The sequence below is a fragment of the Haematobia irritans genome, chromosome 1 (genome assembly GCF_050003625.1).
Source record: "Haematobia irritans isolate KBUSLIRL chromosome 1, ASM5000362v1, whole genome shotgun sequence".
NCBI lineage: Eukaryota > Metazoa > Arthropoda > Insecta > Diptera > Muscidae > Haematobia > Haematobia irritans.
Genome location: NC_134397.1, coordinates 236299710 through 236323752, shown reverse-complemented (window position 1 = coordinate 236323752; position 24043 = coordinate 236299710). Strand labels below are relative to the sequence as shown.

The 24043-nt window shown below is 34.8% G+C and overlaps 3 protein-coding genes across 7 annotated transcripts in view; 2 read left to right on the top strand and 1 right to left on the bottom strand.

Moving 5' to 3' along the window:
• The first annotated feature begins 10443 nt into the window (after positions 1-10443).
• LOC142228306 (uncharacterized) lies at positions 10444-16249 on the top strand. Its single transcript, XM_075298730.1, has 2 exons — positions 10444-10797; positions 12663-16249. The coding sequence occupies exons 1-2, from the start codon at positions 10753-10755 to the stop codon at positions 14070-14072; spliced, it is 1455 nt and encodes a 484-aa protein (XP_075154845.1). The 5' UTR covers positions 10444-10752; the 3' UTR covers positions 14073-16249.
• Positions 16250-17439: 1190 nt separating this feature from the next.
• LOC142219563 (uncharacterized) lies at positions 17440-18097 on the bottom strand. The gene is made up of 2 exons (XM_075288496.1): positions 17709-18097; positions 17440-17645 (listed from the first exon to the last, which is right to left on the bottom strand). The coding sequence occupies exons 1-2, from the start codon at positions 18002-18004 to the stop codon at positions 17549-17551; spliced, it is 393 nt and encodes a 130-aa protein (XP_075144611.1). The 5' UTR covers positions 18005-18097; the 3' UTR covers positions 17440-17548.
• A 2184-nt stretch (positions 18098-20281) lies between these two features.
• The window catches only part of mask (multiple ankyrin repeats single KH domain), a 69870-nt gene continuing 66108 nt past the window's right edge, over positions 20282-24043 (top strand). For 4 of the 5 annotated variants that reach the window (XM_075298570.1, XM_075298634.1, XM_075298500.1 and 1 more), the window contains exon 1: positions 20282-20424. The gene's annotated coding sequence lies outside the window, so the exon portion shown is untranslated. Of the gene's footprint in view, positions 20425-20568; positions 20584-24043 lie in introns of those variants that run through there. The other variant, XM_075298426.1, reaches the window with a different exon arrangement.

The following is a 24043-nucleotide window of genomic DNA, read 5'->3' as shown; positions in this document are numbered from 1 at the left end:
ATGAACTTACTTCAATTTTTGACGATAGAGCTCCGTCAAGGACCAGTTTTTATACCCTTCACCACTACTGTGGTACAGGGTATAATAAGTTTGTGCATTTGTATGTAACGCCAAGAAGGAGTAATCATAGACCAACCTTTTAGTATACGGATCGGCTTAGAATTAAATTCTGAGTCGATTTAGCGATGTCCGTGTGTCTGTCTGTCTGTCCGTCTGTCTGTCTGTTGATGTATTATTGTGTGCAAAGTACAGCTCGCAGTTTTAGTCCGATTGTCCTAAAATTTGGTATACGGTCCTGTTTCGGCTCAAAGACGATCCCTATTGGTTTTGGAAAAAATCGGTTCAGATTTAGATATAGCTGCCCTATATATTTTTCACCGATCTGGTCATAATTGGCGTGTATATCAACCGATCTTCCTCAAATTCCGTACATCCGAATATTTTATTAGTCTCGAAAAACTTGTAAAATATCAGCCAAATCGGTTCAGATTTAGATATAGCTCCCATATATAGCTTTCGCCCGATTTACACTCATTTGCCCACAGAGGCCAATTTTTTGCTCCGATTTAGTTGAAATTTTGCATAGGGAGTAGAATTAGCATTGTAGCTATGCGTGCCAAATTTGGTTGACATCGGTTCAGATTTAGATATAGCTCCCACATATAGCTTTCGCCCGATTTACACTCATATGACCACAGAGGCCAATTTTTTGCTCCGATTTAGTTGAAATTTTGCACAGGGAGTAGAATTAGCATTTTAGCTATGCGTGCCAAATTTGGTTGAAATCGGTTCAGATTTAGATATAGCTCACATATAAAATGACTAACTTTCTTAAACTTCTAATACATATATATCGAGCGATAAATCATAAATAAACTTTTGCGAAGTTTCCTTATAATTGCTTTAGATTTAAATGTTTCCCATATTTATACCCTTCACCACTACTGTGGTACAGGGTATAATAAGTTTGTGCATTTGTATGTAACGCCAAGAAGGAGTAATCATAGACCAACCTTTTAGTATACGGATCGGCTTAGAATTAAATTCTGAGTCGATTTAGCGATGTCCGTCTGTCTGTCTGTCCGTCTGTCTGTCCGTCTGTCTGTCTGTCTGTCTGTCTGTCTGTCTGTCTGTTGATGTATTTTTGTGTGCAAAGTACAGCTCGCAGTTTTAGTCCGATTGTCCTAAAATTTTGTATAGGGTCCTGTTTCGGCTCAAAGACGATCCCTATTGATTTTGGAAAAAATCGGTTCAGATTTAGATATAGCTGCCATATATATTTTTCACCGATCTGGTCATAATTGGCGTGTATATCAACCGATCTTCCTCAAATTCCGTACATCCGAATATTTTATGAGTCTCGAAAAACTTGCAAAATATCAGCAAAATCGGTTCAGATTTAGATATAGCTCCCATATATAGCTTTCGCCCGATTTACACTCATTTGCCCACAGAGGCCAATTTTTTGCTCCGATTTAGTTGAAATTTTGCATAGGGAGTAGAATTAGCGTTGTAACTATGCGTGCCAAATTTGCTTGAAATCGGTTCAGATTTGGATATATCTCCCATATAAAGCTTTCGCCCGATTTACACTCATATGACCACAGAGGCCAATTTTTATCTCCGATTTAGTTGAAATTTTGCACAGGGAGTAGAATTAGCATTGTAGCTATGTGTGCCAAATTTGGTTGAAATCGGTTCAGATTTAGATATAGCTCCCATATATATGTTTTTCTGATTTCGACAAAAATGGTCAAAATACCAACATTTCGCCACTGCTTAGTCGAAAAGTTGTAAAAATGACTATAATTTTCCTAAACTTCTAATACATATATATCGAGCGATAAATCATAAATAAACTTTTTCGAAGTTTCCTTAAAATTGCTTCAGATTTAAACGTTTCCCATATTTATACCCTTCACCACTACTGTGGTACAGGGTATAATAAGTTTGTGCATTTGTATGTAACGCCAAGAAGGAGTAATCATAGACCAACCTTTTAGTATACGGATCGGCTTAGAATTAAATTCTGAGTCGATTTAGCGATGTCCGTCTGTCTGTCTGTCCGTCTGTCTGTCCGTCTGTCTGTCCGTCTGTCTGTCTGTCTGTCTGTTGATGTATTTTTGTGTGCAAAGTACAGCTCGCAGTTTTAGTCCGATTGTCCTAAAATTTGGTATAGGGTCCTGTTTCGGCTCAAAGACGATCCCTATTGATTTTGGAAAAAATCGGTTCAGATTTAGATATAGCTGCCATATATACTTTTCACCGATCTGGTCATAATTGGCGTGTATATCAACCGATCTTCCTCAAATTCCGTACATCCGAATATTTTATGAGTCTCGAAAAACTTGCAAAATATCAGCAAAATCGGTTCAGATTTAGATATAGCTCCCATATATAGTTTTCGCCCGATTTACACTCATTTGCCCACAGAGGCCAATTTTTTGCTCCGATTTAGTTGAAATTTTGCATAGGGAGAAGAATTAGCGTTGTAACTATGCCTGCCAAATTTGCTTGAAATCGGTTCAGATTTGGATATATCTCCCATATAAAGCTTTCGCCCGATTTACACTCATATGACCACAGAGGCCAATTTTTATCTCCGATTTAGTTGAAATTTTGCACAAGGAGTAGAATTAGCATTGTAGCTATGTGTGCCAAATTTGGTTGAAATCGGTTCAGATTTAGATATAGCTCCCATATATATGTTTTTCTGATTTCGACAAAAATGGTCAAAATACCAACATTTCGCCACTGCTTAGTCGAAAAGTTGTAAAAATGACTATAATTTTCCTAAACTTCTAATACATATATATCGAGCGATAAATCATAAATAAACTTTTTCGAAGTTTCCTTAAAATTGCTTCAGATTTAAACGTTTCCCATATTTTTTTACTAACATTGTGTTCCACCCTAGTGCATTAGCCGACTTAAATTTTGAGTCTATAGATTTTGTAGAAGTCTATCAAATTCTTCCAGATCGAGTGATATTTAAATGTATGTATTTGGGACAAACCTTTATATATAGCCCCCAACACATTTGACGGATGTGATATGGTATCGAAAATTTAGATCTACAAAGTGGTGCAGGGTATAATATAGTCGGCCCCGCCCGACTTTAGACTTTCCTTACTGGTTTTTTACTAAAATTGTGTTCCACCCTAGTGCATTAGCCAACTTAAATTTTGAGACTATAGATTTTGTAAAAGTCTATCAAATTCTGTCCAAATCGAGTGATATTTAAATGTATGTATTTGGGACAAACCTTTATATATAGCACCCAACAAATTTGACGGATGTGATATGGTATCGAAAATTTAGATCTACAAAGTGGTGCAGGGTATAATATAGTCGGCTCCGCCCGACTTTAGACTTTTCTTACTTGTTATCGATGGTATGGTGAATTCAACCGAAGTCGAAGGTCACTCCAAGCTCCTCCATAATCAGTTGTTGAAGCTGTGCGCCAACTGACATTGTAAGATCGTCATGTGACCTATCGTGAGATTGAGACAGGCATTTCTGAGTGGTAGCAATCATTTGTTTGGTAGTTGTCTTCCAAACAATCAGTCTTCCAAACCAATCGTTGAAGACGGTTCACTCCAGAGAACGGCTGCGATCTACCGCAACCGACCAGTGTATTTATTAACACCAATATTTGCGATCTTAAAACACCAATTGGTAAAAAAATTTCAACCACCAATATTCAAAGCAACCGACGACTGTCGGTGTTTGTTATTATGAGTGTTGGTCTCTCGAAAATACCGTAGTAAAGCAATCACACAAATTGGTTACCCATATAGGTGAGTACTATGTTCAGGTTTTTCACCACAACACTAAATTAAAAGTACAGAAATATATATGAAGCCGATTATATTTTTATCACGTCTTGCCAAATACTTGATGGAAACGATCTAAGGAATTGATTGCCGACTGTTTTATACTTCTAAATTAATTAATTTAAAAAAAGTAACCGTGAAAATAAACTGGGTTTCAGATTGAAAACTGAACATAGTAATCTGCTTATCTTAGCAGTTTGGTATTCTCTTATTTGGTACTCTCTCAATTCTCTTGAGCTAATGCCAACTCCCCTAGGGCAAAAAGCACCAAAAATATTTATATTATTAATTCAAACATACCACTTCCCATCACAAAATCGAAAATTAAATGCTCCACTAAAAACAAAAAAAAAACAAGTAAGGAAAGTCTAAAGTCGGGCGGGGCCGACTATATTATACCCTGCACCACTTTGTAGATCTAAATTTGTTTGTTTGTTTATTCATTCAATATAATACAAAGGCCTAGTGGCCCATATAGTGTATTACACAGTAATAGATCATAACCATAGGCTACAGAAAAAAAATTTAAAATTAAAATCCTTACAACTAAATAAATACACATCACAACCAGTTTCCCAAATCTAATACACTGAAATAATAATTCAAGTAGTACAAAAAAATTACAAATAACTAGTAAATAACCCCGTGTTAGCAACAAAAACTAAAGAACAGCGATGAAATAGTCAGTCAAGCGAAAAAAGAAAGATTTTTAGACATCAGGCATTAAAATACTCATAAAGTTTCAGTCGAAAGACATTATTACATTGAGAGAAAATACGTAAAGAATAGGGCAACACATTCCAGCACCGAGCAATCCTGACAACAAAAGACCTCATGTAAACAGAATTCCTCACAAGAGGAATGAGTAATTGAGGATTTCTCGTAGATCTACTGAATGAAAAGCACTCATACAATGCTAAAGGTTGACCACTTTTAATAATCTTATGAAACATGTGAAGTAGACGAATGTTCAGAAAATTCTCAAAAGAGCAACCCAAAAATTCCTTCACATAATCAGAAATATGAACGCGTCGATTAACGTTAAAGGTGGGTATTAAGTTCGAGTTTAGCCGCTAATTTTCACTAAAGTGAAAACTAAATCAGTAAAAAAAGTAATAAAATTATACATATTTGTTGCAGACTTCATTATAACTTGACGGGGAATATCCCAAAGCAAATTTTCACAAAGTTTGTATTCATTAAAATGGATTATTAAAGAAAAGTAATCGTGAAAAATGACGATTTTAAGGCCGGTACTCTGTTCGGTTTTCGCGTTGAAACTCCATACAAAACCAAAAAATGCGAAAAATTTGCGAAATTTTTTCCATTTGTGATACTTTGTTTTTTCGTGTTGAAAAACTGACGTTTATAGCACGGCGCCATTTGCAATGTGAATTAAGAAATAATTTATTTATTAAAAACTATTTGTGCGGGTTTATAAATCAAACACGGACCAAATTTTTGTTCCGAAACTATACAAAGGATCAAAGGAATAGCAGATCAATTGCTCAAGGAAAAATAAAATGTTATTTTGTAAAAACAAGCAACAACCACCAACTTAATCCAATATCGCTCCCTGTAAAATAGCGCTCCAAGCTACCTAAAAAAATGCCGCTTTCTATGTGCGAAATAATGGTTTCCATAAAAATTTTTCGCAAGAATGAACATAGTACCGGCCTTTAGCGGCTAAACTCGAACTTAATACCCACCTTAAAGACAAAACGAGCAATAGTATTAACTATTCTATTCAAAACCAACAAATTACCATGGCAAGTGCCAGAATAAACTTCTAAACAGTATATAACTTGAGATAATACCATATCACATACGTCAAATGTGTTGGGGGCTATATAAAGGGTGATTCTTTTGAGGTTAGGATTTTCATGCATTAGTATTTGACAGATCACGTGGGATTTCAGACATGGTGTCAAAGAGAAAGATGCTCAGTATGCTTTGACATTTCATCATGAATAGACTTAATAACGAGCAACGATTGCAAATCATTGAATTTTATTACCAAAATCAGTGGCAGAAAATCCGCTTTTTTATCGACAAATTTTGTTCAGCGATGAGGCTCATTTCTGGTTGAATGGCTACGTAAATAAGCAAAATTGCCGCATTTGGAGTGAAGAGCAACCAGAAGCCGTTCAAGAACTGCCCATGCATCCCGAAAAATGCACTGTTTGGTGTGGTTTGTACGCTGGTGGAATCATTGGACCGTATTTTTTCAAAGATGCTGTTGGACGCAACGTTACGGTGAATGGCGATCGCTATCGTTCGATGCTAACAAACTTTTTGTTGCCAAAAATGGAAGAACTGAACTTGGTTGACATGTGGTTTCAACAAGATGGCGCTACATGCCACACAGCTCGCGATTCTATGGCCATTTTGAGGGAAAACTTCGGAGAACAATTCATCTCAAGAAATGGACCGGTAAGTTGGCCACCAAGATCATGCGATTTGACGCCTTTAGACTATTTTTTGTGGGGCTACGTCAAGTCTAAAGTCTACAGAAATAAGCCAGCAACTATTCCAGCTTTGGAAGACAACATTTCCGAAGAAATTCGGGCTATTCCGGCCGAAATGCTCGAAAAAGTTGCCCAAAATTGGACTTTCCGAATGGACCACCTAAGACGCAGCCGCGGTCAACATTTAAATGAAATTATCTTCAAAAAGTAAATGTCATGGACCAATCTAACGTTTCAAATAAAGAACCGATGAGATTTTGCAAATTTTATGCGTTTTTTTTTTTTAAAAAAGTTATCAAGCTCTTACCAAATCACCCTTTATAAAGGTTTATCCAAAATACACACATTTATGTTAAATATCACTCGATCTGGACAGAATTTGATAGACTTCTACAAAATCTATAGACTCAAAATTTAAGTCGGTTAACGCACTAGGGTGGAGCACAATGTTAGTAAAAAAATATGGGAAACATTTAAATCTGAAGCAATTTTAAGGAAACTTCGCAAAAGTTTATTTATGATTTATCGCTCGATATATATGTACTAGAAGTTTAGGAAAATTAGAGCCATTTTTACAACTTTTCGACTAAGCAGTGGCGATTTTACAAGGAAAATGTTGGTATTTTGACCATTTTTTTCGAAATCAGAAAAACATATATATAGGAGCTATATCTAAATCTGAACCGATTTCAACCAAATTGGGCACGCATAGCTACAATGCTAATTCTACTCCCTGTGCAAAATTTCAACTAAATCGGAGTAAAAAATTGGCCTCTGTGGTCATATGAGTGTAAATCGGGCGAAAGCTATATATGGGAGCTATATATAAATCTGAACCGATTTCAATCAAATTTGGCACGCATAGCTACAATGCTAAATCTACTCCCTGTGCAAAATTCCAACCAAATTGGGCCAAAACTCTGGCTATTAGAACCATATTAGTCCATATCGGGTGAAAGATATATATGGGAGCTATATCTAAATCTGAACCGATTTCAATCAAATTTTGCACACTTAACTGCACTACTAATTGTACTCCGAGTGCAAAATTTCAAGCAAATTGGGCCACAACTCTGGCTTCTAGGACCATATTAGTCCATATCGGGCGAAAGATATATATGGGAGCTATATCTAAATCTGAATCGATTTCAACCAAATTTGGCACGCATAGCTACAATGCTAAATCTACTCCCTGTGCAAAATTTCAACCAAATTGGGCCAAAACTCTGGCTTTTAGGACCATATTAGTCCATATCGGACGAAAGATATATATGGGAGCTATATCTAAATCTGAACCGATTTCTTCCAAAATCAATAGGGTTCTATTCTGACCCAAATTAGGAACATGTGCTAAATTTGAAGGCGATTGGACTTAAATTGCGACCTAGACTTTGATCACAAAAATGTGTTCACAGACAGACGGACGGACAGACGGACATGGTTATATCGACTCAGGTACCCACCCTGAGCATTATTGCCAAAGACACCATGTGTCTATCTCGTCTCCTTCTGGGTGTTACAAACATATGCACTAACTTATAATACCCTGTTCCACAGTGTGGCGCAGGGTATAAAAAAGAAAATAAAGCTTCCGAAGATGTTTTATAGAACTTTTGTGTATTGAATTTGTAATTTTATGAAGTTATAAACCGCTATTCAAGTATACACGTTGATAAGTTTTAATACTTTCATCCAATTCATTTTGATCAGTAATGTCTTTCAACTTTTAAAATATTAATATATGGAAGGAGTCTATTGCTTATTTCAGTTGTGCGTGCTTTTGTGAATTTAATACAAACGTTTTTAATGACATCTTTATCAAGTTCAAAAATTCAGCACTTGTCGCTTGACTTTTCTACAGAATATCCTAAATAACAATATTAATTAAAAAATAATCAATACCACCTTCATAATAATCAAATTCTATATTTGGCAATAAAGTTGAGTTTCTTAAGACCTTGAAAGTATAACTCAAATTTTTGTATCAATTAAACTTAATACTGTTCAAAATGAAAAAAAGCACCAAAAGCACTAAATGAAAATACCAGAAAGCACCAAATTGGTGCTTTTTTTGAAAAGGCACCAAAAAGGCAACTGCAACTGGCCAACTGCTGGTAATTGTTGTTGTTGAGTGCAATCACACTTAAGTGCCACACTCGTTTTTTGTTTACCGAGCGTTGTTACGATTGGTTACGATGTCGATTGGTTTAAGATTGCAAGACACTGCATACGAACATTGTTATATACTAGTGGTGTTTTTATTCTCGCATTTGTATCAATGTAAAAGATCGCATGGTAATTGGTGTCTTACTCACTGCCACCGGTGAGTACGATAAAAGTAACGTACCCACCTTATGCATGAAAACTCATTATAAAAAAATATTTGCGAAATGATTGCTGAAAATTTTCGCTCAAATAGTACCGAGTTTAATGGTGGGTACTATGTTCGGTTTTCGAGTTGAAAACCACTTTATTTTCGCGATTACTTTTCTTTAAATAATCAAAATTATAATTGATAACAAACTTATTCCTGTAACGTCTTGTCGAAATCTAGAGGAACAAGAAACTGCGCATCAATTGAGTCAATTTATCTGCTTTGTATTGAGCTATTTTAATAAAGTAACCACGAAAATTTCAACGCGAAAAGCGAACATAGTACTTACCTTAAAAGAGAAAACGCTATTAACATGTTGCAGCAACATTGTCAAAATTTGCGCAAAAAATAGCCTGTCGCATGCAAAAAAAAAAATACAGTCAGCTAGCCATGTAAGCAATTAGTATTCATTTTTGTGCTTACTACTGTGTGTAATTAGCAAAAAAGTCAACACAAAAAGAACATAAACTTAGTGACGAAGATAAAAAATAATAGGAGCTATTTAAAATAATGCGACAAGACCAAGAAAAATCATTTTAACTGTGCTTGTTATGTTTACTAAATATGTATTTTCAGTCATGGACATATGTTTTGTGTAATTCGATTATAACAATATAATAAAGCAGAGTGACGCTTTTTATGTCGTATTAAGGTAAGTACTATGTTCGCTTTTCGCGTTGAAATTTTCGTGGTTACTTTATTAAAACAGCTCAATACAAAGCAGATAAATTGACTCAATTGATGCGCAGTTTCTTGTTCCTCTAGATTTCGACAAGACGTTACAGGAATAAGTTTGTTATCAATTACAACTTTGATTATTTAAAGAAAAGTAATCGCGAAAATAAAGTGGTTTTCAACTCGAAAACCGAACATAGTACCCACCTTTAGCCGTTTTAAATTGCTTGTTTGCTGAATTGGAAACACTGAATAATTGATGTTGCAACACATTGTTTGCAAATATGGTCTTTGTACTAGACCTCAAACCGAAAAATTTTCCTGGCAACACTGGTGTTGTTATGAAAAATATAAAATCAAAGCAAATGTTGTTTCAACATGTATATAGAAGTTTAATACGACTGCTTATAATTTTTTATGTTTTACATTAATTTTATAAATTAGATACAAATTCCTTGCCCCGATTTCGAAATTTCATACAAAAGTTATATACATAAATTGTATCAAATGCAATATCACATGTCATGTACAAACCGACCCCATCTAAAGGCCGGTACTATGTTCATTCTTGCGAAAAATTTTTATGGAAACCATTATTTCGCACATAGAAAGCGGCGTTTTTTTAGGTAGCTTGGAGCACTATTTTACAGGGAGCGATATTGGATTAAGTTGGTGGTTGTTGCTTGTTTTTAGAAAATAACATTTTATTTTTCCTTGGGCAATTGATCTGCTATTCCTTTGATCCTTTGTATAGTTTCGGAACAAAAATATGGTCCGTGTTTGATTTATAAACCCGCACAAATAGTTTTTAATAAATAAATTATTTCTTAATTCACATTGCAAATGGCGCCGTGCTATAAACGTCAGTTTTTCAACACGAAAAAACAAAGTATCACAAATGGAAAAAATTTCGCAAATTTTTCGCATTTTTTGGTTTTGTATGGAGTTTCAACCCGAAAACCGAACAGAGTACCGGCCTTAATACATCAAAGCGGAGTTATCGGAAAGGAAATCGATTTTCCATAACATCGAAAAGTATTTGTTTAGGTTATCGTTATCGCAATGTATACACAAATAACGATAACAACGATATCGCATAGATATGAAAATTTTCTTCTGTTGTGGGTATCAAGATTCTAGCGAGTCAATAAATTTGTGCCGGGGCATAAAAATTCGAAAAACCGCCAATTTTTAATGATTATATAGAAACAACCAGTTAGCGATCCTATTTCGCTTTCTCCATACTTGCCGACCAACTCTAAAAGCAATAACAAAACAAGTATCTCAACAAACGTCATCTCATCATCATCGTTGCAACATTGTTTAAGAAAACTCTCTGAAACATATACCAAAGGGAAGAAAGGATTTCCTTATTTAAAAATTGGAGAAATTTGCAAAGATGACTATGGAATGGACAAGAGATAAGACATTGGCTCTTATACAGGTATGAACATCAAAAAGATAAATACTTGTAAGTTTATTACGAAATATCTGTGGGTGGCTCTATAGGATTGCTAGATTCATGTGCTTGGGTGGGTATCTAAACAGAATCAGTGATGCCAGAAGGATTTTTGAAACTTATCTATGCAACTTGAAAAAATTCCCTTTTCATCCCTACGCCCAAAAAAAAGTTTCCATATAATATACCTGATATATTAGGCGATTATTATTTCAAACATTTTGCAAGCTGGGGAAATATAAAAAATTCCCTTTACAGTAAAATTGAAAAATAGTTCTTTTCCCCATAGGCTTGTAATTTTAGGGAAAAAAATCCCTACAAAAACGGATTTTCCCTACATCTGACATCACTGAACAGAATTGAAAAATAGGTAAAGTATCCATTGGATGCGAAATTTCAAATACACAATGTCCAATCAATTGGAAACAATCATTACTAACAACAATATTCATTCCATGCCATTGCAGACTCTTTCAATATTCCGAGAACATTTTTCTAATTATATAAATAAAGTACCTGCAAACAAAAGTCCAGCCACTCGATCTCTACGATTACAAAATAATCATTTGTATAGGAACATTACATGTAGATCCATAGTCTAATAGTTTTTTTTTTGCTAAATTTAAGCGAAATCGAATGAATGTTGTCCTGTCGACACGTTCAAGAAGACAAAACTAATGGGGCCCTTTGTAAAGAGTCTATACTATTATAGTGCGTTCTCGATGTTGTTCTTGATATAAATAATCAAGCTTTGGGAGATCAAAAAGTAAAATATGATTATTATTAAAATGGACGCATTTTATTTAGTTCCGAAGTCGGAACTCGACCACAACACAATACCCCGATTCCTGTCCGGACAAAGTGACAATAAAAATTTTAAACATTAAATAAAAAAAACTAGATAAAAAAAAGGCTCACAAAAGTGTTCGTCGCATCAGTAATCACATTGTATGACACAGTATTTTGGTCCACTTAGTAATTGGTATGGTGCCCTTTGTTAGCGCAAATGGCTTCCAGTCATCTTGTCATCGACTCTCTTCTTGAGAGATTTTGCCCCATTCTTGCCGTAAAACTTTTTTAAGGGTTGTCTTAGATAAAATTTGGCTTTGTCTGCTCCACGATTCCAAATTCCGAGATAAATACACCTTGTTCCAACAAGAAAACATACATACAACGGCCTGGGATGTGAAAATGTGGCTCCTTCACAACAGCAAATACCTCTAAACGCCATCGCAAAGCCTAGATAACAAACCCATTGAGAAATTGGGATATCATTTGGAATCGTTTTGAAGTGGCCATTTTTAAATCTAATATTAAGAAATTTCGTAGTGTATATTCAGAATTTGAAGGGTATGAAAAACAATATTTTTATTGATTTGAATTCGATATTATCAAAGAATGACACAACGAGAGGCTACATTTACAACGTTCGTCTTGCACGACTTCTATACTAGTTTTGGTTAAAGATATTCAGCAGTGTTTATTATGTTTCAATAATACTGACGATATTTCTATATGTTTGAAAGCTTCTTTAAGTGGTTGCTTCCCATTCCTATTTGTTGTATGATGATTGAAAGTAGGTGTATTTTGCAACAGAAAAGTACATTCTTGAACAAAAAATGAATTTTTCATCCTTGATTGTCCGCCATTTTAATAAATCTTCGTTATATTACGATAGCTAATAAACTTTTAAACCGTATTATGGACATATAACTGCTGAAATTGTTTCAGTTAAAATTAACCGGAGGGAAAACTAACGGAGCTACATTAAAATGACCATAAATCAACTAAAAATTAATTGCTTCAATTAATTTCGTATATCAATAAGCCTCTAATTTTTGTTCTTACAGGAGTATCGCAAACGTCGGGGTCTTTGGGATATGACCCATGAGGATTATCGCAAAAAAGATGTCAAGCATAAATTATTAGCGGAAGTAAGTGATTCGCTGGGTGGGAATATACCCATAATGGAGATTGAGAAAAAATTCCATACTCTTCGTACACAATATCATCGTGAAATTAGTCGTATGAAACGTAAAGAGCCATACAACTCCAAATGGTTTGGTTTCAAGTATTTACAATTTTTGAGCTCTCCGAGGGCTTGTCGGGCCAACAAAGGAGGCGGTCGAATCAAAGCCGAAATAACTGAAGATGGCACGGTAACCACAAAATACATTATTAGAGAAACCATACCATCTCAACATGATACGAGTGTGGGTTCAGCAAATGAAAACGAGGAATTCCTTACCTTACAGAGACGACCTGCAACAATCTCGTATGAAACATTGCCCACAGGTAATGCAACATCAACTTCATCGAGCCGATCACATGAATTGGAAAAATTGATAGAGGAAACAACAAAAGATGTCGAGGAGATTGAAGATGCCAAACCAAAAATGACAATTAAGGAAATAACAGTTCCTTTAGATCATCAGCATCATAGTGCTGAGAACTTTACCAATTCTGGAGGTGGGGATTTACAAATAACCAATGTAGAGACAGAACATGAAGATCTACACCACATCGAGGATGATAATGAAAATATGGACACCATTAATATACAAACTGCTTCCGATGAGGAAATTACCTATCATCAAACCAGTAGTGGGGTAGTATCATCGGGAAATAACTCATCTACCACCACGACCGTACATACAATCCCAACTGCTCGTATCATTAAAATACATCGCAGGGATACACACCATGATCAAAACGAATATTATGAACATCCACACCAACACCAACAGCAGCAGCAACAGCACCATCATATTGCACAGCAACAACAACACCATCAACAGCACGTTCATCAAAATAGTGTGCCGACAACACATCATATACAAACCGTATCTCCAGGTGGAGCCACAACAAAACGCATATATTACGATGCATCAGGTCATCATACTGCAACCATTCTTACAGCCACACCAACAACCCACCAACACACATCATCAGGACTGACCCTATTAAATACAGCAACATCGCCGCAAACAACAAAAATGCATGTCCGTAATACAATTGCAGCAATGCAAAATTTAGACTCATCGCCAACATCATCTCCTTCAATACAAATGCCTAATTCTGGCATGCTAACAACGACGACATCAACTAGCAATGGAAATCTGCGAGATGAATACATTACGTATGGTGAATATGTTGTTAGTGAAATGCGCAATATAACCAATCGAGAAATTCTAATATCCTTAAAACATAAAATCAATACAGCCCTTTTTGAGGCAAACATGCAACAATTGCAGAAGTAATGAATGGAATAAATTTCTGACTCTATACAAAATTTCATGAATGCATCTAAGAATTGCTTGACACTTAAATATATATAAATAGATATATAACTTTTTAATCTTCGAGAATGTAATATTAATGTTCACAGTCATAGCATTATTGAGGATGCAAATTTAGACCAAACGATATTTTGTCGTAAAAATATTGAAATCCATTTTGGAGATCTCATCAACAACCCAGCTAATCAACTTTTACAGCTCCTGTCATTAAATCAATACATAAATCAATATAAATATTTACTAGAGCAAATCGTGTCGCTGGAGGATCGTCGTAGCTGCAGACCTTTCAAAGACCATTTTTACAATCTTACCGTTCTTTCCAAGGTCATTTCAAACACCACTCTACCGAAGGAGTTGAATCGTTGAGTCTTTAATTGAAGACACCAGTCGTATATGGACTTCAGGGCTAAGAATCCAAACGTGTGGTCAAAAGTGTGGTGATATCTTCGGCATTGTCTAAGTTCTATGCCACCACCTCTTGATGGCATTACCTCTGCGACTGGTTAATTATTTACATTGCTGGTATTGTCCCTTATTTTACTGCGAAAAAACGAATTTTCAACCACACTGTTTACTATATGGACTGAGGAAGTACTGTGCTTAGTGTCAGCAAATTATTCCAATATTCTAGCCTAGTCTTTTTAATTCACCCGCTCTCGCCATAGATTTTTATGATAAGCTTCATAGTAAAAACTTGATACCTTTGTGGAACTTGCAGGCAATCTAATCTTGTTGATTACTACTTATAAGACAGACGCCAGCAAGAGAAGGATTATGCAAGACCAATGTGAGTACAACCAGAAAGTCTACGATATATGGAGGACACGATCCTTAATTTGCTAATACAATATTGCACCTTGTCAAAGCCTTACGTACATATCAAGAAGGCTTCCAATTCACTTAAAAATCCATCCAGTCTGAATAGAGATGAAGGTCCAGCTTTGCAAGGAAGGGACTAAATCAGGTCGCATGTCAGACAGGCCTGAACATTTTAAACCTTTCTGTAGTAGACCTTCTCTGCACTCGGTCCTATATACGGATAGCTCATAGCTTTTTAACTTTAAACAGGTTTCCTCACATGGGGATAGAGGGCGGTAATGGGTTAAACCTTTCTGTAGTAAACCTTATCTGCACTCGGTCCTATATACTGAGTCGACACAAGGAGTCATAGGATCCCTAGATCCTATACAACAAGAAATGTTTGACTTTCGAAAAAACAGGAGTAACTTATTGGACACCTTCGGTGCCACAGTGGAACCGTGTCGGTTGACACTTTTACATGTGGTCACACTTCCATTCTAACCGACAAGAATAAAAACGAGATACAAAATATTTCTAACGGCGACATACTGATTAAAAAATACTCCCAGCGCCTCTGGTGGAGAATAATGGCGAAAGTCAATCAATATCTAACTACTCAATCAATTAAAAATTAAATTAAAAAAAACTCACACGATAACCAACAGCAATGAAAAAGGAGAGTAATCCACATAAACTTCACGTTTATTCTCTTCCCATCAATATGATTAGCATTAAACTGTCCTGTAAAGGTGATTTTTCATATTTTTATTCAAGACTAGATATACAAAATCATTTTTGTTAAAAAATCAATTCTTACGAAAATATGATGGATTCCATGACATGGATGTAATTAATGTTTTAAGTCCAAGATAAATAATAGCTAATGTTTTGGTAAACTTTTTAATAGAATATAGATTAGATTTACTTACTTAAAATAGATCTAAGGTGGGTATTAAGTTCGAGTTTAGCCCCTAATTTTCACAAAAATTATACATATTTGTCGCAGATTTCATTATAACTTGATGGGGAAAAAATACTCGCAGCGCAGCATAAATTTTCACAAAGTTTATATTCCTTAAAACGGATTATTAAAAAAAAAAGTAATCGTGAAAAAATGACTTGATGATTTTAGCGGCTAAACTCTAACTTGATACCCACCTTTAGATTGAAATGTAAAATCCACAAAATTGTACAACATTTCCGATACTATACAATATACAATTTTTTTAATGAATTGTCCATAATAAATTATTTAAGAATTAAAAAAATATTATATTTTAAATTAACATGTATGTATATATAAATAAAAATATTTACTTTAAAAATTCCATTGTAAATTTTCATGTCTTTAGACTACAGAGTTGCTGAAATGCAGTGTTTCCAACTTTATTCTTCTACATATGTCAAACTAGAAATAACAATTTCATGGCATTTGTTGGCGAGCTCAAATGTATAAGAAATCGCGATAATGGTACTGGTCTTAAAAACCCCCTGAAATCGTTCGACTGGTGAAAGCTCGAATTAATGTGTTCAGAGAAATATCCAACAAATGTTGAAACGCGAATTCAAGGCAAGCGTGTTCCGAAAATTTTACACCAAATCAAAAAAAGGAAAGGCAATATTTTCCCAATCGTGTTTAATTAACCAAGCACACGTACTTGAACTTGAGCATGCGATTGTCCACCCGAAATAATTTCCCACCACCAATGGTACAGATCTACCTTCATTTCAATTACACATCTGCTGTCAAATTGGACAAATTCCATTCGACTGACTTTTCTATTTGGGATAAAGGTTGAAATTAAAAAGTATGCCTATAAAGAAACCAGTTGCACCAAAATACTGTTTTATTTAACCGGCTCAGATCATTAGTCTAGCCAAAAGGGTCGATCACCTGATCTCCAGTAGTCTGATTCTTGGGTCGGTAGGCTTAGTCCGGCAAATCTTATCAGGATGGTCTGCATCAATCATCCCAGGAACGTATATACAACATCTAGAGCGCGAGATCCAGCGCTACAAAAGGGAGCCTCTAGCGTACCAGGCAGGTTTGAACAGGATTCATGAGGATACTGTAGCTGAAGCGATGAGAAGCTACAAGGTTTATCCTGTTCTCAGAGTCCGACCACCGCCCGCCCATAGCACCGGAGGAAAGAGACCTTCTACGGCAGACTGGGGTAGTTTTAGCCCAATTAAGATCAGGCAAGTGCAGCCGCCTCAATTCTTACCTATCAGTGATCGATAGCAACGTAGCTGACGTATGTCCAATTTGCAACCAAGGGCCACATGACACGCGTCATCTTTTCTCTTGCCCAGCTAAACCAACCCAACTTGCAACCAAATCACTCTGGACACATCCCACATTTGTCGCAGAGTTTCTCGATCTGGCTACAAGCTGAAGTACCAAAGCGTATAACGTAAAAATGGATGAAATCACAATAAACTGTTACAACAACAACGATGGTCTACATGGCAGGATTTATGGCTCACGACCAAACGACAAGGTATAAAGATCGGCTAAGGAAGAGAATTATGAGGAGATATCTTTTATTCATAATCGATCCATAAAATTAAATCACTATAGATTTTGCAGAGGAATTAATCAATAAGATTTAGGCCTGCTTTCAATGTTTATTTTTTCATTTTCTTGGATCAGCCAACTGTGGTATAGGAGCTAATTTGTTATCAGCACCATAAAAATTGCCCGTTAGTATTTTTCTTCGAGCTTTTAATACTCTGAAAAAAACAGCAGTTGACATTAAACAGTGACAGTGGCTTGGTTAAAAACTATATACGCACTTCATCTCTCTTTTGACGGACGAATAGAGACGAATCTTTACATACACATTAGGTGTTTTATTCAGAAATTGATTCCAGCGGCATCTTAAGTAATTGTTTTCCTTTAATGACAGCACAGTGTTCAAATGGACAAATTGATCAGAGAACTTCGGCATTATATCATAGTCGTTTTGAATATAAGAGATTTTGGGTCTTACTGGAACTGGTGGATTTATCTGACTATTTTCATTATTGGATTGCCTCAGAGAATGCAACTGAATTTTTTGGGGTAAACTGAAATTAGGTTCACAGATCATACTTATCGATCGAGAGCCAGCAATTTAAAAAAAAAAAATATATATTAATTTTACAAAATTTTCTATCTGATAGGTTCCTCAGTGTTGTCATGACAAAACTGGCAGGTAAAGGCTGGAATACAAATTTAATGTAGGAGGAGTGTGTAAAGTTCATAGACACAGCAAATTTTGCAAATATTTTTAGAAATCAAACGTGAGTCACGAAAATGATTTCTTCGTGAGTGTGCGTGAGTAACGAATTTCGGAAAAATACATTCACGAAAATAATCCCGGCCACGGACATAAATGAATTCATTTACAATTTTAATGACACCTGGGATGTTAAGATTTTAATAACGATCTTGATTTTAATCATGCTCATGTTTTCAGACACGTCCCAAAATTAAATTAAATTACTCATAAAGTTATTCGTGAGTCACGACATTATTCGTGAGTCGCGATATTTTTCATGAGTCACGGTATTTTTCGTGAGTCACGACATTTTCGTCCGTGAGTACAACTTTTCTTTTTCGTAAGTGTGCGTGAGTCCTACCAAACAATATCGTGCATGAGTGTGTGTTAGTAAGATTTTTTCCGTCGCACACTGAGTACGATATTACTCACGTGTACACCTCTACACCACACATTTTTAACACCTCTAAAAAGTTAATTGTTCTGACTCACACGTGTGAAAACTTTTTAGGATTCTGATCCAAAAATGTAAACAGCTGTTTTTTTCTGCAATATATTTTATTTGCAGACAGAAAGTTACGGTAGAATGTGGAAAAAAGAAAAAAAAAACAACCCCTAAAAATATATATCAGTCAGAAGAATTTTTCGTTCAAATTTTAGATAGTCTTATAAAATTTTATTTAGTGGCATATTCAACAGATTTTGCTCAATAAAATGTGCAAAATACATAAAAACGCATTAAAGTTTCGATATATGTTATTTATTTGTTTTAAAAAATGTTCCACACAGAAAAAATGTTCTTAAGTGTGACACCTCACGAAACACGCTTGAATATATTTCAACCTCGAGACAGATCAGGCGCACATACGATGAAAAAAGTAACACAATAAATAATTGTTATTACGCTTAAAATTGTGCAAGGTATAAATATAAATAATTGTTATTACGCTTAAAATTGTGCAAGGTATCTTGGTGAAGCATTGTCGAAACTCATTTTTCAGATATTTTCCAAGCCTACGTCCATCGTACAAATCAGTCAATTTGCATTACAAAAAGGTGTGGATGTATAGAATTTTATATGCTTTTACAATATTAGGTGTTTCATCAAGAGAACAAAGGAAAGAAAACAAATTAAAGCCAAATTAAAAAATCACTCATTTACAGACGAAAAAGAGCCATCTACGGTGTGCAGACAAACTACAGCGCTGTGAATTCACTAAAGATGTCTATACCTTCCTTGGTCTTTGGTTCTAGATAGAACACCAGTGCAATGATATACTGGATAGCCCATACAAATGTTGCATCCAGTGCTAAAAACAGCCCTATAAATAAACTATTCTTCATTTTTTTACGAACCACTCATGCTTACAGATAAAGTTCGTGAACAGATCTATTATGGGGTTTTCTTTTTACAGATAATTCCTTGATTTTATTGTAAAAAGATATTCCGCAAATTGTGAATAGCTAATAATTCTGTATTATCTATTCACAATGAGCCCTTCTCATGATAAGCGTTTTTAGTTCTGGATAATTAATCTGTGACGGGCCGCAATAAAAAGATTATAATATCTTAATATGTGTGAAACTTCGAACAAATAAAATTGAAAATGCAATTTATTCACAATACTATAGACCGCTATTGTGCATAAAGAAAACATCAATTTTGTATACCAAACATGGAGAAAAATTAGAATTACTCTCAACCTATGCATGAATGATTTTTAATTTCAGATCATTAAAGGTTTTCCGCCTTACTAAAGATTGTTTCCATGTCCCAAAAGTTCTATAACATTTAGTAAATTATATATATGATTGAGTTCTTCCTACAAATGAGCACAGGCATGTTTTGTCATATGTCACGTTCCTCATTGCCTTGCAAATTTTATAAGTAAATGAGTAGAATTATAATAAATGCAATTTGAAGGAAATTCTTCTTTCTGGAACTTCCTTAATAAATTCTCCATTTAAAAAACGAATTACATTTCTTTTGATATGTAGAAATTATTTAAGATTTGACAAACCATCGGAACAACACTACCTACAAAATACATCTATGCTTCAAAATTGAATTCGCCCAAAGCAAAACTGCGATACAGTGGCAATAAACTGTGTAAGTTTCGTAGATGGGTGTAAATTATAGATCCGGGAAATTCTAAAATATCGCATTTTAATCCGCAAAAAACTATAAAAGTGCTGTAGAAAAGTAACATTTAAACCTCAAGCTTTAGGAATTTCATAAAGTTTCGATGGTAATACGTTTTTCTTAAGCTTAAAATTCATCTTTTATTCTTTGTCTTGTAAGAAGCAAATGTGTGAGTGTGTAAATGAGAAGATATAGCGAAAACGTTGAGCTCAGTCACTTTTAATTCACAACAAAGAGTACACGCGTTTTTTGCATATAAATTGAGGTTAGTTTAAGAGTGAAGAAAAAATTTAGGAAATTGGACAAAAGATTTCCAATTAATCATTCGCGAAGAGTATAGCGAGATATATAATGGTGCAATAAAAAAATTACATGAGTGCGTGTGTGAATATTTTTTTGGAATTATTTGGGCCATTCGATATTAATTTAAGAAAAGAAAAGCAAGTATATTTTTTGCTCTAAAAAAATAAAAGAGGTTGCGAAATCCGTGTTGATGGCCTTAATGTTCTAAAGATTGCAGCGAAAAATGAACAGTTGAATTTTTTGGTAACCGACAGTTTCGTACGTTCCCTAATCAACCCTGTGCATATTTCATACATTTCGTAGCCGCCGTATGACAAATTCGCCGCATTGGTTGTGGCACTGCTCGCATTAGTAGTAGTCGGTGTAAGTGTGTAAATGAATTTCGTTCAAGTTTCGTTAGCACATCGTGAAAATTCTTGAAAAAATTTTGGTGAATAATTGAAAGAAATATATTAACTGTGCATGAAAATCAAACTAAAGGTTCAATATTATACTTTAGCCGTGAAACGAAATGAATGGAATTTATATAATTTGTAAAATGAATATGCGAAATAATTAAAGGCATAAAATGTGAAAAAAGGCTTTGAAAACCTGATTTTTTTTGTCTGAAGAAGAAAAAAAAAATTGACGTCGCCATCTCCCAATCGTTATGAGGAAATAAAATTGTGGCTACCATTTAGAAGAACGTATGAAAAGTGCCCAAGTGTGGAGAATAAAAATAATATTAATAATGTTTCGAGAAAAATTATATAAAATATTATACGAATTTTTAACGCCCTTTTTACCAACACGCCCCTTTAATCAACATTTTTCAATCGTTCAGTTCCTTTTTGACTGTAGTTTCGTTGCACGTCTCTCTTTATGTAGTTGACCGACCCATGATGGGTGTAATTGTATTTTAGAGTTTGTGAGTGTGTATGTTGTTGATTGGATGGGACTCGACACGATTTCGCCGTAACATAAAATTCACGGCAGTCGACTCTGTCGAAAATGTTGATAATTTAACTATTTTTTTTCTGTTAACTTATAATCACTCTGTATATTTGGGAAATATACATTGTTTTTATGACACTGGAATATGTTTTTGGGATTTTTAACTATCCTACAGAGTACTACGCTGGGATGAAAGCAAAATTCAAATAGCATCGACGACACTACTCGTTTATACCATCGTAATTGCTAGAAATTCCTTGAGTTTCGCTTTGTGCATTTATGAGCCATCTTCTGTACGTGCTTCATTGTAATATTTTTTCTTATTATAAATTTTCGTATGTTCGTTTGTGTTATTTATTGTTCCTTTTTTTTTTTATTAATTATAATAGGAATAAAAATGCATTTCATTAGTTTAAAAATGTCGGTTCCTTCGAATCGTCATTATATTATTGAGAGAGCCGAACTATATATTCGCCTTTAATTGTACAAGAGAAACCTTAGTGAGAGAAGAGTGTGTGGAGTGCAGTGTGTAATAAAAGCAGAGAAAGGACAAAAGTCAAAATGTAAAATGTGTGGAAATATATGAGGGTACCATACTTATGCACCACATGTTTCTAACCAATATAAATATTGAAATGATTTTTTTGTTATCAATTTATCAACGACGGGCAATGCGTATAGAATTCGTGGTAATCCGGGTCCGTTCAGTCAGTTAAACAATCAAGCTGGTACCCAATTTTCTTTAACTTTCAATTACATGTAATCGACAGACTTTTGTTGGAAATTCGGGTCCATTCAACGACTACACGTTTTTCTTTTACTTTTCCCTACTGATGATCGACGGACTTTTTTTATTATCAGAGTGAATTCAACACTTTTAAACTTTAGTTCGAATGTTCACAGTGAATTTGCAAAAGGGAATATGTACGTACATGTACATATGTATTTGATTAATTAAAGAAAGCATTGTAAAAAATGTATATGTACTTTGCTCTTTATTTCCGCTAGATGCATGTTAAGTGGATGTAGACAGAGGGGCAAATATATATTTCGCTGAATCAGCTGATTTAGATGTGCAAATGATCACTTTTTTTCAGGGTTAATTTGTTTGTCGGAATTCATGAGACTACTATGTCAGCCGTGTCAATAAGGTAAACTATTAGACAGTCTATTCAGGTAATACGGTCATATTGCGACTATATCGTAGAATCGACCCTAATAGAGAGGAGGCTACAAAGCTAAGGCTATTTTCTTTACAAAAAGTTATTAGATCTCAATTTGTGAATTGTATTTTTATTACATTAAAGTTTTATCTTCATGTGCCTTAAGCTTTGCAAAATTCAGTAGTATATTCTAAGGAGAGTGAATAATTTTATATTTTTCTCTAGCCGTATGCATAAGTTTTTTTTTCTTTTATTCAGTATTATGAGATGTAATATAGTTTTATTTGGCCTGTTTCAGCTTTTTATATTACGTTGTTGAATAAATAAATAAATAAAAAGTAATCTTCAAAAATAGGCACGCTTTTCACTATAATGTCATTCAGAAGTTATAGATAACTCGTAATGTTGACGGGTATCCCAAATCTAGAAGATACAATTTGTCCGAGAACTTGGTAGTAGGAACTATATTCATCCGGAAATATTATAACTGCCCTTTTGCGCCGCAGTTAGCGATTGGAGTCCCTTCTAGAAGTTAAACCCAATTCCAATTGAGAAGTGTGTTTTATCCAATATAATCAAGTAAATGCAGTCGTCTATCTCAGGTTGAAAGAAGGCAAGGCATTTCAAAAGTTGATGTATCATAAAAACGAATTGGATCCTAAAAGTTATCGAAACCAAAGTGATTGTTTGTCCCCATTGTGGTCTTTCCCACTCTTACACGTGAGCGAGGTAAAAATCATACCCTTGCTAGTAATATAAGAAGTCATTCTCCTCCCACAACAAGATGTCCATTCTTGATATCTACATCGGTGGCAAAATGACAGCTTATTCCGCTCAAATAAATATGCAGAGGAGTAAACGTGGAAGGCGTATGTAGAACGTGGAGCAAAGATAATGTGGCGATCCAAAGTAAATATGAGAGTATCCGTTGTCCTCTCCTATGGTTTGGAGTCCCAGCATCAATGCGCAAGTGGTGAAAATTCAAAATTGTTAAGACTAACGTCACCCATGTTTTCAGAAAACAACAACCTCATTATTCACCAGCTCCCGATATACAATGGAGCTTGATTTTTAAACAACGATCATGCTCGTCAATATTCGTCATGACAGAATAAATGCGGGCGCTTTTTCTTACCAGCCACATCAAATAGAATCTATTGGTAGAATGAAGTTCATTTTATGACCTTATTAACACTAATAAGTTTTTGGATTATTTTGGTATTTATTTCAGTTTTATACTATTAATATTAGCGGCATGGTAGCACCACGTAACTTTCGTGTCTCCAACACGCCGAAGTTTAGTTCACCGAGCGACTGTGACGCCTG

What these genes read in the sequence shown, in the direction of transcription:
- LOC142228306 (XM_075298730.1), top strand. Translation starts at nt 10,753, where the DNA reads ATGACTATGGAATGGACAAGAGATAAGACATTGGCTCTTATACAG. An exon ending in AGACATTGGCTCTTATACAG is followed by an intron (nt 10,798 to 12,662) that starts GTATGAACATCA and finishes TTGTTCTTACAG; the next exon opens with GAGTATCGCAAACGTCGGGG.
- LOC142219563 (XM_075288496.1), bottom strand. Translation starts at nt 18,004, where the DNA reads ATGATCTGTGAACCTAATTTCAGTTTACCCCAAAAAATTCAGTTGCAT. An exon ending in TCCGTCAAAAGAGAGATGAA is followed by an intron (nt 17,646 to 17,708) that starts GTGCGTATATAG and finishes TGTTTTTTTCAG; the next exon opens with AGTATTAAAAGCTCGAAGAA.